At 34.6% G+C, this 14138-nt stretch overlaps 1 protein-coding gene and 1 pseudogene across 1 annotated transcript; both read right to left on the bottom strand.

The window, feature by feature from the left end:
- Window positions 1-786: 786 nt before the first annotated feature.
- LOC125842840 (uncharacterized) lies at window positions 787-1593 on the bottom strand. The gene is made up of 2 exons (XM_049522136.1): window positions 1311-1593; window positions 787-1193 (listed from the first exon to the last, which is right to left on the bottom strand). Exons 1-2 carry the CDS (start codon window positions 1591-1593, stop codon window positions 787-789), a joined length of 690 nt encoding a protein of 229 aa, XP_049378093.1.
- A 9611-nt stretch (window positions 1594-11204) lies between these two features.
- On the bottom strand, window positions 11205-12133 carry LOC125842841 (uncharacterized; annotated as a pseudogene).
- Between the last annotated feature and the right edge of the window lie 2005 nt (window positions 12134-14138).

The raw sequence follows: 14138 nt of genomic DNA on the forward strand, positions 1-14138 counted from the left end.
AATTTCAAAGATATAATTTATTATTAATTAAATTATTGTCTTTTTTAAATTCTAGTAGTTTTGGTCTATATATAAGTGTCATATTCTAGTAGGTGCAGTATCGATAATGCTTTAACATAGATATAAATCTGAATATACCTTATTAATGTCAAAGTGTAAATTTCATTGATCATACATACATCGCACACATAGAGATGCATCGATTGTATAAGGGGTCTATATATTTTGACAACCAGTAAATATTTCGATATACAAATTTTACAACTGTAATAAAAGTTCAAATTGCTACTTTTTCAACAGTAACATCTGATTTTTTAATAATTCTTTAAGGGGTAGTTTGGTAGAGTGTATTTTCAAATAGTGTTTGTATTAGTCATTTTTGAGTTGGTTATACTTAGATTATTTCTTATGGATAGTTTGATTTGGTGCATTAAAAAAGCATGCATATAATAATAATACACATGCATTAAAATACACAGCTTGAGCTCATGACAAATTTTTTAGAGCACTTCCTTCTTTAATCATTCTAATTCATGCATTAAAATCATTGCATCACGAATACCATGAATTTTCATATATTAATAAGACACAACTTAATAGAGAATGAGTGAACTCGATAATAAATATTAATAGATAGCGTACAAAATGTATGTCATCTTTTGATTGATCTATATTAGATCATGAGTAATTACGATAATAGCTAACACTAAATTGACCAAAATGCTAGCATCCAAAAAAAAAATAAAATAGTAGCTTGATTACAAAAACAAATTTAATCAAGCTTGTTTAAGATTTGTTGTTCACACATGTAGTTCTCTTGTGTCTGGTTCTCTTACAAATTGAACATTTGTTCCTTCTCTTGCTCTTGAAATTCTCACCAATGCCTTTGACACGTTTTCTTCTTTTTATTCCAAGCTTGATATCGACAAGAGGTAGAAAAATATTCACATTAAGCAATTCTTCTGGCACACACCATTGCGACTTGAGAGGGACAACATTAATAGAATCCATGTACGCAAGAAGGTATGCTTCAACTTTATACAAAGTCAAAGAGTACAAATAGATGCTCATACCATACTCATTGCCATGCTTCGATCGCAAAGCGGCCATCGTGTGAGCACAAGATATCTTGATCAAGTCATATTCACTACAAGAACATGACTTTTCCAGTAGGTTTACATTGATTGTAACATCTGCACAGAACATAGTAAATTAATTGTCATCCTCGGTTACGTTCTCCATATACAAAGAGTCGGCCTCGATCATTTTTTTTCTTGTGATTTTTTCGGTAGGCGGCACCATTTGATTACCTATTGATTTGAGGATATATGCATGCCTCTCCCTAAATAATTCTCCAAACCTCTTAGCAATCGAATTAAATATAGATGCCACAGGATACTCTCTTTCGTATATCAACATAGCATTGAGTGACTTAGCGATATTTGTGGTAATCACACCATATCCATTACCAGGGAAACGTCTCCTGCTCCTCTTCTCAAAACCAATATCATGCTCAGGGATGACGACTTCCGTGGGGAATTTGTTCTTGAATTCTACAAAATGATTGTTAAACTCTTCCAAAGAATAAGTCATTGCCGCATTATAGTAAAGATAGAGGGAATCTCCACAATGATGATTTACGCGGAGATTTTCACCAAGGTGCCTCATACAATATCCATGGTGAGCATGATTGTAAACGTTCACAATACTGTTGGGGATGCTCTTGTGTCTATCAGAGATAAAGCACAATTTTGTTCATCGACCATAATCTCCTTCAACCTTTCAAAGAAGAATATCCAAGATCCATCATTTTCTTTGTCCACGACACAAAAGACAACTGGATAAACATGATTCTTCGTATCTTGTGCAACAACGCTCAACAACACTCCCCCGTATTTACCATGTAAATGAGTGCCATCGACTGCAATTACCTTTCTCATGTGGGCGAATCCCCTAATGCAAGCACCGAAGGCCAAGAAATAATACATAAACCTATGACTATCCTTGTTTACCATGATATTATAACTAGAATCAACATTAAGAGTCTCGAACATGTAGGAAAAATTTGTTAAGCATGAATATCCGTTCTCCACTGTCCTTCAGACCATTTCTTTGGCAACCACACCTCCCTTCTGATATTTCCAATAGCTTGGACTACAACGAAAATAATTAAACATAGCTCTTTGAATCTTTTTAACACTTGGACCCTTTCCATAACAATACATATTTACACAAAGTGAAGCAGTGACTTTGATTGAAATTTTTCTATGGCTACTGTTGGAATGTTCAACACGACAACTATGTTTGCCAATGTACTTGTAGATACGAAATCCATCCGAACACTCATATTTCCTCACCCGCAACATCCATGCACAGTTGTGAGATACACATTTCACCTTTAAGTATTTAGTACAACTCTTTACAGTAGCAAAATCAAAAGATTTCTTTGTTGCCTCTTCGGCTAATAACAATTGCAACTCATTCTTGCTACTGAAAGTATGATTTATGCATAAATTAGTTCCATAGGAGAAGGAATGGTTGGATTGTGATCCCAATTACTTTTCTTCCTGTATTTCTTCACAACATTCGGGTTCGGGATCTTCCACATCTATTGGCTGATTTTCCATATTAAGTGGATCATCATGCATATTCACTGAATGATTACTCAAGCACTTATTTGAATTATCACCCAAGCTCTCCTTTGAATGATCACCCAATCTTTCATTTCCAATGAAATTATTGTCGTCGTTATATGAATTTGTTGGTTCAATTGGAGGCCTCGCATTGACGTTTATCCTCAATATAGGCCTAGAGCCATCAATACCAATATCTAACATGTACAAGCTCACGTGCCTATAATTTTTTTATGAATGTGGAATGTATTTTTCCCCTCCCATTCATTTGATAGCTAATCACCAAGTCATTTGGGTCGCAAGTTAACTCACCGGTCTCAATTACGCTTGCAATCATATTGTCATTTAAACCATTATGACGCAACGCAATGGGCACTGTCGTCTTAGTAAAAGATTTCAAATTTCAGCTTTTGGGAGTCTCCTCCCATACTCCCATTTAATCACCACCAGCAACAACAAATGCATCTACTGCCATTATATACTACAAATATAGATACTAGATTATAATATCAGTCTTGAACGATCGATGAGGTACGAAATCCGTACAAAAATGTGAATGAATGAGATCAGGTTCAAAATTCAACTCATGCAATGGAGAAACGTATTTTAATTCTTTTAAACTATTGAAATGTAACTACAAACGAGTTATCAAGTAATTATGGAAGATTTCTCAAGCTTCTAAAATGGTGGAAAAATAAATTTGAAGCTTGATTTTTGAAAGAAAATGGAGTAAAAATGAAAATGGAGTAGGAGGTGATGATGATTTTACCTTTGAAATGGATAATATGACCAGAAAAGTCATCGAAATCGGCAAAAACGGCAGCAAAAACGAGCTACTTGTTGGGGACTTTTTTTTCTAATATAATTTTAAACATTGGAAATAGATATATTATTCCATATTTATTGGAAAAGAAGGAGGGACCAAAGTGGAGATATGAAAACTTAGGAGAGTCTTTTGTATGTCCCAAGTAGGGCACATGGATGATGTCATAATTAGTGGCTATACCACTAATTTTTCAAGACTTGTGACTTAATGTCACATTAAGTCTTGAGCGTGACTATTTTACCAACTCTCCCGAGAGTGTGCACACTCTCTTGAAGGAAAGTGAAAACCTAAAAAATTGGACACATGTCCTTTTTTAATTGTATATTTACAATTAGTTGGTACACCTAACTATTTACATTTCAACTTATTTATATTTAATTATTTTCATTTCTTTCTTTGTAAAATATTTATTTATATTTAATTATTTTTATTTCTTTCTTCTTTTAATTGGATCATTGATTAGGTTTCTAGTTAAATTTAATTTTGGGTTGATCAATGCTCAAGAAGAATCAATCAGTTAAGCAAGTCGAATGAGATAGGCAATCCCAACTAAAGTCGCCCGATAGGTCACGCTTTGAGTTTTGGGCCAAATTTTGGGAAACTATAAATAGCCAAAATGAGAGAAAAAAAGAGATCTGAGAGTTCCAAAAGTCAGAAAAGTAGTGAGAAAAGTTATGAATAGTTTAGAGAGAGAAACATTTTTACTTTGTGAAGAACACTTATAGTTTTTGGGGGTTTTCAACTTTTGCTCTTAAAATTGATAAACTGCAATTGAATTCAAAGTGGTTTGCTTGTAATTGCTTAATTTCATGTTACTCATGGCTGCTCTCATGCAAGGTACAATTTTTTTACATTTTGTGATGGGTGGCTAAAACCCCAAGATCTAGGGGTGCATTCATGAGGTTGGGTGTTGATTTAATATAGTTTGTATTGTGTTATGTTCTGTTTTGTTGTTGTTCATACATGATTTTTTGCTAATTAGCATGTGGTTAACTTATGACTTAAGGTTGCAAACTTAATTTCTACTTTCATTTTCCGATTGATGCTCGAAAGAGATATATTGGAGTGGGTAATTAGTTCGATAATAGCAATTTAGATTTGTTATTTGTAACTTGCTTGAAAATAAAGGAAATGAGTCAGATCTATTTGCCCTATTTCTGCATTGTAAGAGAGAATATAATAAGGTATTGGGTTGTTTAGTTTTTGCACATAGATGAGACCGAAAGTAGATTCAATGAATTGATGCTATGTGTCACGCCCCAATCCTACATCCTAGACGTAGCTGGCACTCGAGAACCATTGTTGGTCCCCAAGCAAACCCTCATCCTGACTGACTACAAGCAGAAGACTAACTTAAGCATACATAAGTTTAGAATTGAATTAAATTCAATAAACTCAAATACTCAACTTTATAATAGTCCGAACAATACTCAATAGATAAACTTAGAGTTTGTAAAAACAACTCAAAGAAGGTACATACTAAAAACTACTCAACTTTGTCTATCTATGATGCATATACTATTACAAAAGGATATCGAGACAAGACCCATGATATCTCAAAACTACTAAACTGTAAGGTAAAGGTGAAGTCCTCTGGAATAAAAGAAGGATCACCAAAGCTGACTGGAATATCACATGACCTCAACGAAACGTCTGTTGATGATCCTGAATACATGTATCTGCATCTTGAAATGATGCAGGCCAAATGGCGTTAGTACATGGAATGTACGAGTGTGTAAGGGGAATTCTAAAGCATAACCATAAGCTTGAACTGATAGAAATGAAACATACTTACCTCTTCTCAACTCCCCCAACTCAACTTAACTCAACTCAATGAAATAGGGCTCAACTCAACAATAAGGTACTCAACTCAGTGAAACATAGTTCAACTCAACTAGAGGAATAGGACTCAACTCAATAATAAGATACTCAACTCAGTGAAACATAGTTCAACTCAACTTAGAGAAATAGGACTCAACTCAATAGTAAGATACTCAACTCAATGAAATATAGTTCAACTTAACTCAATGAAATAGGGACCAACTCAATAATAAGATACTCAACTTAGTGAAACATAGTTCAACTCAACTCAGATAATCAACTTAAGATACTCAACTCAAGATACTCAAGGATAAAGCAACAATAAAAGATGCAATATATGGAAAGTTTTAGAACCATAGATAGAAACTCAATTGTATGTAAAATACAAAAATAACTCTTATTTGGGAGATTCTCTAACCGATAACCATCACTATGAGCTATGTGATGATATAGCGTTTTGCCCACGCTGCCAGAACTGTACTATACCTTGTCGGGGTATAGAGCTCCTCAACTAAGTGGATCCACTAAGCTATGCTTAAGAAGTAATAAGGAACCCTCTAAAAAGTATGACCCTTTCTACCCATGTTGGCTATATGGCTTATGGGGGCTGTGAGTTGTCTGAAATCTCCCCTATATCGGTGCTCAATACTATTCCCAATAATATAAATCATGTTCATATGTGAAAATAAATATTTCCTTATCCTCTAACTTTGCGATTATTACTCAAAAGGTTTCTCTTAAAAGAGATTATAATCAAAAACTCCTCATGCACTCATTTGGAAATTGAAGTTTCCTCTCATCTTAAATGTAAAAACGTTTACTCTTGGGAATATATTCAATTTGAAAAATGAAACTCAACTCTCCTCATCCTCTTACTCAAGTACTCAAGTCTTAAAACAAATTATAAATAATTGCAAAAGACTTCTCAAAATAGGTTTCATGCCAAATTATGGACGTGAACAACTCAATTCAAGGGTTTCAATACCCATATATAGAACTCAATACTCGAAACTCAACAACTCCTAAACTCAATGATACTACTGAACTCGAGACTGTTCGACTCATAGGGTTCATGCAGAATTATGGGCATGAACAACTCAACTCAAGGACCTTCATGGGCAACATGTAGTAGTCCCTTAATTAGGAATATAATCTCAAAAGGATTAGGAACTCAATACTCAAGAACTTAGAACTTGAAGATACTATTCCTTTCAAAGATACTCAAATTATGGAGTTCAGGCAGAATTTATGGGCATGAACGACTCGACTTCAAGGATCTCAATGATAATGTAGACTCACGAATACATTTTCCTCATTCTCATACTCACTTACTCGAGTCTTGAAACAATTTAAAAGTAATTATAGAAGACTCCTCGAAAAGACTCAAAGGGACTTTCTCAAACTTTACTCTTAACTCCATCTTGAATTTGAATTATGAATTCAAGAGTTATAACTTGGATAGGCATGATCTCTCAAGTATTAATGAAGATTTTAATTGTGAATATCAAGTAGAAAATATAGGTACGATTCGAGGGTACTCACGCGGAAAGAAGGATGGAAGGGTAGGGAAAAGACTATAATACCCCTCATTAATTTGGGTAACTTTCCTTAACTGGGCAGGCTGAACTCAAACGGGCATATCTCCCTCATTCAAATTTTAAATTTTGCAAACTCGGTGGCGTTGGAAAGGGGACTCAGAGATCTTTCATTTGATATTTTATGGGTCTCCTAACTCATTCTGTGCTAAAAGTTATGGTCGTTTGAAATTGACTCAAAACTTGAAAGAACTTACGTATGACTTGAATGAATTCTCTTTAGTTCTTTTTGGAACTGAAGGTGCTACATCTTGTGACCTTAACACTTAAGAAAATTTAAATTCCTCGGTAAAATCTTACTTACGAAGAATGGTTCGAGTTTTAGCTTAAAAAATTTCCAGGGTGTTACACTATGATATTAAGAGAAGATTACTGTCAATGAAGATGACCCAGACTATCCATGAATGTTCATCACTATAGAAAAGCATAATTATCCCTATGTGATATTGATTTTCAATCCCTACTGTAACATCCGACAATTTGAAATAGCTATGAAGAGGCTTAGAATTGGAATTAACTATTTTTGGAAGGAATTCAAAAATCTGGAAATTTGGCTAAGTGGAAAGCAGTGAGTTTTGGCCAACTTTGAGTAGTAATATCTCTTAGATCTGGTTGATTTAGGAGTAGTTCCAGTTATGTTTGCGAAGCTCGTGGAATGGTCTTTCCAATGCCACCGAGTTTGCTCAATTCCGAGTTCGTATGAGTGAGTTATTCCCTTTGGAAGTTGGGCAGTTGGCAGGGAATCCGTCTGGAAATTTGTAAGGGTATTTTAGTCCTTTCCCTAGCCGTTTATTGTGGATATATATATGTGTTAGGCTGATGTTTTTGATCAGTTTTACCATTTTTTAAAAGAGTGAGAGTGAGGGTTTTGAGTGAAGAAGAGAAGAAGAAGAGAAGATCAAGAAAGAAGATCGTCGTGGTATCGTCGGGGGTGATCCCTATTAAGGTATGTGAGTCTTTAGTGTTGGGTGATCTTTTCCCCCACACACAAAACTCATTTTTATTATTGAGGAAAGATTGGATTTGTTGTTGAAGTTGTTGAAGTTATTAGTTATTGTTCATGTTGAAGTTTATGGTTGTGTTGGTTGAAGTTTGTGGTTGTGTTGTTGAAGTTTCTTGTGGGTTTGGTGTATGTTTCCGGTGGAGTTTTTGAGTTGAATCTATGGTATATTGAGGGTTTTAATGATTCTAAGTGATTTGGGGAAGAAACCATTCGATTTTAGGCGAAATAAGGTGAGAAAACGAGAAAATAAACTTGCTGAAATTTCTGGGTTGGGGGCCTGGCGCGACGCGCCTGCTAGAGCGCCCCAAACTCACCTCTGAAGTTTAGGGGCTGGCGCTCCGCGCCACCCATGGTGCCAGGGTCACTTGCCCCATCTACTTGTCGTCGGTTGCCCGTTTGAGTTCATTTAAAGTGCGCATTCACTCCTTTTCGATTCCAACTACTCTAAGCTACTTCTAAACACCCACTACTAGAATTTTGATCTACAACAACAATTTCATATGCGTTGCAATAGGACCTAAAACCGTTGCCAGAGCGCTACAGCAACGGTTTTACAACCGTCTCATCTACTCGCGTTACTATATCTCTATTGTAACAGTTAATGTCACGGTTCTTGAAAGTGTTGCTATAGGAACCTCTATTGCAACGGTTTTCTGTCCATCTATAGGCACTATAATATTACAACAGTTGTAACGGTTTACAACTGTTGCATTAGGGGATGTGGTAACTGTTAGCAACCGTTGCAATAGAGTATGTTGCAATAGATTGTTCTTATGGCAACACTTTTTTGAATATTTTGACAACAATTTTAATTGATATTGCAACATTTTTATTTTCTATTGCGACCAATCTATATGAATCTACAGTTTTTCCTAACATGTTGCAATAGTTTAGGTTTCTTGAGATCAACAACAATTTATAAAAAAATTCTCTAAATCAAATTACGTAAGAAAACGACTAATTATATATAGCCGATTCACATATATAATTCGAAATATCCTAGTCATCACAATATCCATAAAGGTAAAATATATATACCAAAACACAAGTTTTCAATAGTTTGCACAAGTTCCATACTAATAGAAATTAAAACAAAATATTGTAGCTTAACAAAAGTTTCAAAATGTCAAGAAGCAAAAGAGTCGAGCTAAAGCAAAAGGTTTCTACATCTTTCAATCAATTAGATCAAGTAATAAGGTCTTCATCACTGCTTTCATCATCCCCTTCATTATCTTCTCCACCTATAAAAGACCAGAAAAATAAAAGTTTAAAATTAACAAACATTTCATTTGCTCAATCAACTGTGCATAAAGAAAAAAGGTAAAACCAAAGGAATGGAAGGTAAACTTAGCCAAGTATCAATGCAGTTGCTATGGAAAGCATGGCTACAAGTATGGAGCAATCTCAATTTATCCTTATCAGAGAATTTACACAAACAAACAACACAATCAAAGGGCTTTTTAGGACCAACAACCTCTTTGTACAAAAAGACAAGTAATGCATCAATAGATGCTTGATCCAAACCAGAATCATGTAAATGGAATAACTATTGTAACTGTCTTTGCAAAGAATCTGAACTAGAAATTTCAGGGTATCCATTAGATTGAGATGACACTGAAGAAGAAGGGTGTTTGATAAGAAACCTAACTAGCAAATGGAGCAGACCAGATATGAAAAACAGGACAACTAATATAACTATAATGAAAAGAACAACTGGACTGATCTTGTTTCCAGATGGGGATGAAGAAGATGAGTTTGGTTCCTTGTGAAAAATAGAACTTCCACCATATGAAGGAGGATATGAGGGAAACAGAGGAAGAGAATATGTAAAACACATTCCTGTCTTATGACTCAACTTCACCAAATGAACAAATCATCTCAAAAACACATTCGAAAAACAGTTTAGTGACAACAAATAACAAGAGATAGTGATGAAACCAAACAGAAAATGCGAAAGACAGAATCTTTACATGTCTTGATTCCCACTTAGTCACCATACACATAAAAAAATACTTATAACAATCCATTTATATAAAGAATCACTTCTGACTTATCGAGCATATGTAATGTGCCAAAAGTGCATTTCTTGCAATCTGTACTTTTTCCTTATATAACGACACATACTTTGAGTATGTTAACAAAGGTTGGTGCATTATATATATAGTAGCAGAAAATAATCGATATAACCTACAGTTTGGCCAATAACTATTAAGTAACCTTTAGTTAGTCAAACTATTTAACCAGCCTACCTATTTGTCTTTGACATAAACTTTTTACTATTTTTTTACCTGCTGTAAAATGCAAGTTGTATCCAATAACCTGACATGGCTCAGATTGGAACTGTTTTTCTTTTAGTGGGTGCAGGGCTGGTTGGGCGATACAAATGGCTCAAAAATTGGTAATATAGCTTTGTATTGAAAGAGAGACACATTAACTGGAATATAGCAACAGTAGCAGTGTACCAAAGTATACCACAATATCTCAAAAAAAAAAACAATTTTCAAGGGAAGGAATTTTAACAACAAAACAGGAAGGGACAGAACCTTCAAACTTTATTCAAACCCTTCCAATTCATCATAACTAGTCAAATTCAAGCCATAGAAGTTATAAATCACATGCACACACCAAGCACACAAGTTATAAGTATCCAAAACTTCATCCAGACTCCACTACATATAGGAAAAGACAATCTATTTGGCCAAGTTAAAGTCGCAGAATGGTGAAAACTCAAATACATAATTATTGGAGACAATAGATGCATCTCAATTGTGTCGGATTCAAATTAAACACACTTACAGAGAAGGAAATATGCTTGCAAATTATTTAGCCAACATGGTTTTTCAGATCTGCCAAGTCAAGCGAGGATGATCCTTAATTTAAACTAACAACAAGTTACTAATATTCGCATAAGGACCAACGGCAGTGTAGATACTCACACAAATTGTCTACAAACTAGTACTTACAACAACAGTTCATTTGTGTCAGCAATAGGCCAGCCCTTTAGTGCTAAATATTTATCATTTCCAACCGTCCAACAACTTCACTAACAAATAAGAGCCACAATAATTTCACAACTTAAGATGGCACACTAATGAGAGAACAATGATTCAAAGACTAACGTTTTCACAACCAAAACATTTGGAAAAGGAAAAGAAGAGTCCAAGGTTCTGATACTCAAAACAGGGTCCTGATCGAGATAAATCTATAAACAAAAAGTGAGTAGAAAACTCAACATTCAACTGGAACAGCTATAATTAAAGATAGATGAAAGAATTAAGTGAAGAATAATGACATACCTTGATGGTTTTTGCTAGAAGATGGACGATTCAACGGTTGCATAGCTTCTTGTGGTGACTGAGCACCCACTGATGCCAACATGGCAGCATTCAATTGAAGCCCAGGGTACATACGATTAAGTCGTCCAAGAATATAATTTGTAACTTCTTGGTGTATGGTTACTTTTTGTTGTTCTAATTTTTCCGCCATCCTTTGATGCATCCTCTCTTCCAATTCCTTCATTTTTTTTCCATCCTCTCATCATTAGCACTTAAATAAGGTTCAGAAAGCGTTTTTCTTTTCAAAGTACTTTTGGTAACTCCTCATCCATACAATCTCAGGCACCCTGGGTGTTCATGTCCCATGACTGTTGTAAAAGCATCAAATGATTGATTGTCATCTTTATTTTGTCGACTTTGGATTTTCTCCATTTCAGCCTACAAATCAAATTCAAATAAATAAAATCAAGTATTTAAGAACAAATAAAGGATCTTAACAACATTATAACCAAATAAAAGTCATATTTTACTAATTGTATCTTCGTTGGAGTCCTTGTATACTCGACTGGATTTTCTTGATCTTGTAGCCACAAAGAGTTCTTTAGCTGACAGCTCATCGGGGCTTTCCTTCTCTTTTTCCTAATTACATAAAGTTGGTATTAAAGATATTTTATGACAACAAGTTCATATTTAATGATTAACAGGATAACATACCAAATTATTGCGTATCACAGCAAAACTTGTTTTACCAGCAGTATGTGGATTCATCCATTTTTTTTTATTTTTGGTATTTCTTTCACTCATTTCCTGTAAATAAACGAGTTAGTAAATTCTACGTAAATTAAAAAATGAATCAAAAATAGAAAAATGAATCAATCAGAACATAAAATATAAATCTAACCTTGAATTTTTTCAGAGTCCCAATATTTGAGAAGGTCCTTAAAATCAAATTCTGAAACATCTTTGGGCTTATTTGCCATTCGAAGATCATCATTATCATATGCTTTATAATGATTCTCATACAAGTCATTCCTATACTTTCTCCGAGCATTTATGATTCCCTCCAAAGCCCAATTTTTTGCACTATCAGGAATATCATATTTCTTCTACAATTTGTTCTTTATATTAGTAAAAAGTATGAAAAGTTTATAACTGAAATTAGAAATGCAGGAACTCAAACCTGGGTATAATCCCACAAATCTTTTTTTGTGTCCATATTCTTCCAATTATGAATATTAAGAGGACAATCATTTCTTGCCAAGGTTCCAAGAAACTCCCCAACTCTGTTACAACGGCATTAGTAGGACCAATGGGTTGATTGTACCTGTTCAACACGACCAACTTACGCTCTTGTCGCCCATGTACACTTTGCATTACTGTACTACCTCTTTTCTTTTTTTTGAGTCACAGGCCCTACAATAATACAAAGCAAAGTTAAACAACGTATCAACAATGTTAACTGATTTTACAATTCCAATACATTAAAATATTTAGAAGTGAATTTATATGTTTTTACCTTGTTCTCCTGATAGGTCATTTTCTTTCGAATTTTGTGTCTCTTGTTGCACTTGGTACTGTATATCGTGTGCCTCTACAGTAGGAGATTCTCTTGGCACATGTTGCTACTGGTTCTCTGAAACTTGTGCTACTACAGTGGAAGAATTCATAGGTGTTGGTTACACTTGTTCCTGCACAACTTGTGCTTTTAAAGTGGAAAAACTCTGAGGCACATGTTGCTGTGATTTCTGCATAGATCTTGCTTTTAGAGTGGAACAACTCTGAGGCATTTGATCCTTTTTAGACTGTGCTTTCAAAGTACAAGAATTCTGAGGCACTTGTCACAATTCTTTTTGTAAAGTTTGTGCCACAAGAGTAGAGGAATTTCGCGGCAGAATAGATTGAACACTCTCTTTTGATCTCGGTGAAGAAACCCTTTTGTAAGCCATAGATGTAAGTGTTTCGGCTTGCACATATTGTTTTCCTTTTCCTTTCTTGTTTTGTTTTGAAGTCTCCTCCTTCCTCATGACTATCGCATTTGTCAAAACGATATATATGAATAAGAATCAAATCTTTTTAAGCACAATATAAGGTACAGGTATTTCTAAGAAACAAATCAGAATATAATTTCAAGAAAAAAGAATAAAAGAAACATGTATTTCTAAGGAAAGGACATTTATCACTCACTCAAAATATAATAAAACAATGATAAATATATATTTACAAGACATTCATAAATTATTTATTTAATCATCTGCATCCATCCAATCCCAATCAGTATCGTCAAAATCATCCTCCTCTTCCGATGTTCCCATAGTTGTATCCTCTGAAAATTGAGCATCAGATGGCATATCAACAACATCAACAGGAATATCTTCTCTTGACCATCTCATGTCAACATCAGATAATCTATCTGAGGGACCAATGTCTTCACTTAGCTCTCTCCAAAATGTATCTCCAATATTAGGACAATTTTCTTCCTCCAAGTCATACAAATCAACAGGCACTTTATTCCTTGCATAATGAACATCCTTCTCGATTGGATCCGCCACATAAAATACTTGATGCACTTGAGACGCCAACACAAAAAGGTCATCCGTATTTCGTGATTTGTTGAAGTACACACGAGTTAACCCATATTCATCTATTTCATTATGAAACCAATCACATCTAAATAGTACAACACTAAAACAATTGTAATAATCAACCTCAATGATATCTTGAATAGCCCCATAATATATAACCTCTCTATCAATGGGATTTTGATCTCGAGCACTAGCAAAACTATCAGTTGTCGCTGATAAAGTCACTCCACTATTTTGAGACTTGCGTGAGTAATCACGTTTTAATGCATGAAATCGGTATCCATTAATGAAATATGCATTATATCTTTTGGTTGCCACCGTATTAGGCCCTTTAGCTAGCCATCTTAACTGATTAGGCACTTGAACATTTTTAACTTTCTCTTTGAACCAGTTGCCAAATTCC

Source organism: Solanum stenotomum, chromosome 10 (genome assembly GCF_019186545.1).
Source record: "Solanum stenotomum isolate F172 chromosome 10, ASM1918654v1, whole genome shotgun sequence".
NCBI classification, from domain to species: Eukaryota; Viridiplantae; Streptophyta; class Magnoliopsida; order Solanales; family Solanaceae; genus Solanum; species Solanum stenotomum.

Coding starts and splice junctions, on each gene's coding strand:
- LOC125842840 (XM_049522136.1), bottom strand. CDS start 1,593: ATGACTTATTCTTTGGAAGAGTTTAACAATCATTTTGTAGAATTCAAG. Junction 1,194..1,310: donor ATATATCCTCAAATCAATAG/GTAATCAAATGG, acceptor TGTTCTGTGCAG/ATGTTACAATCAATGTAAAC.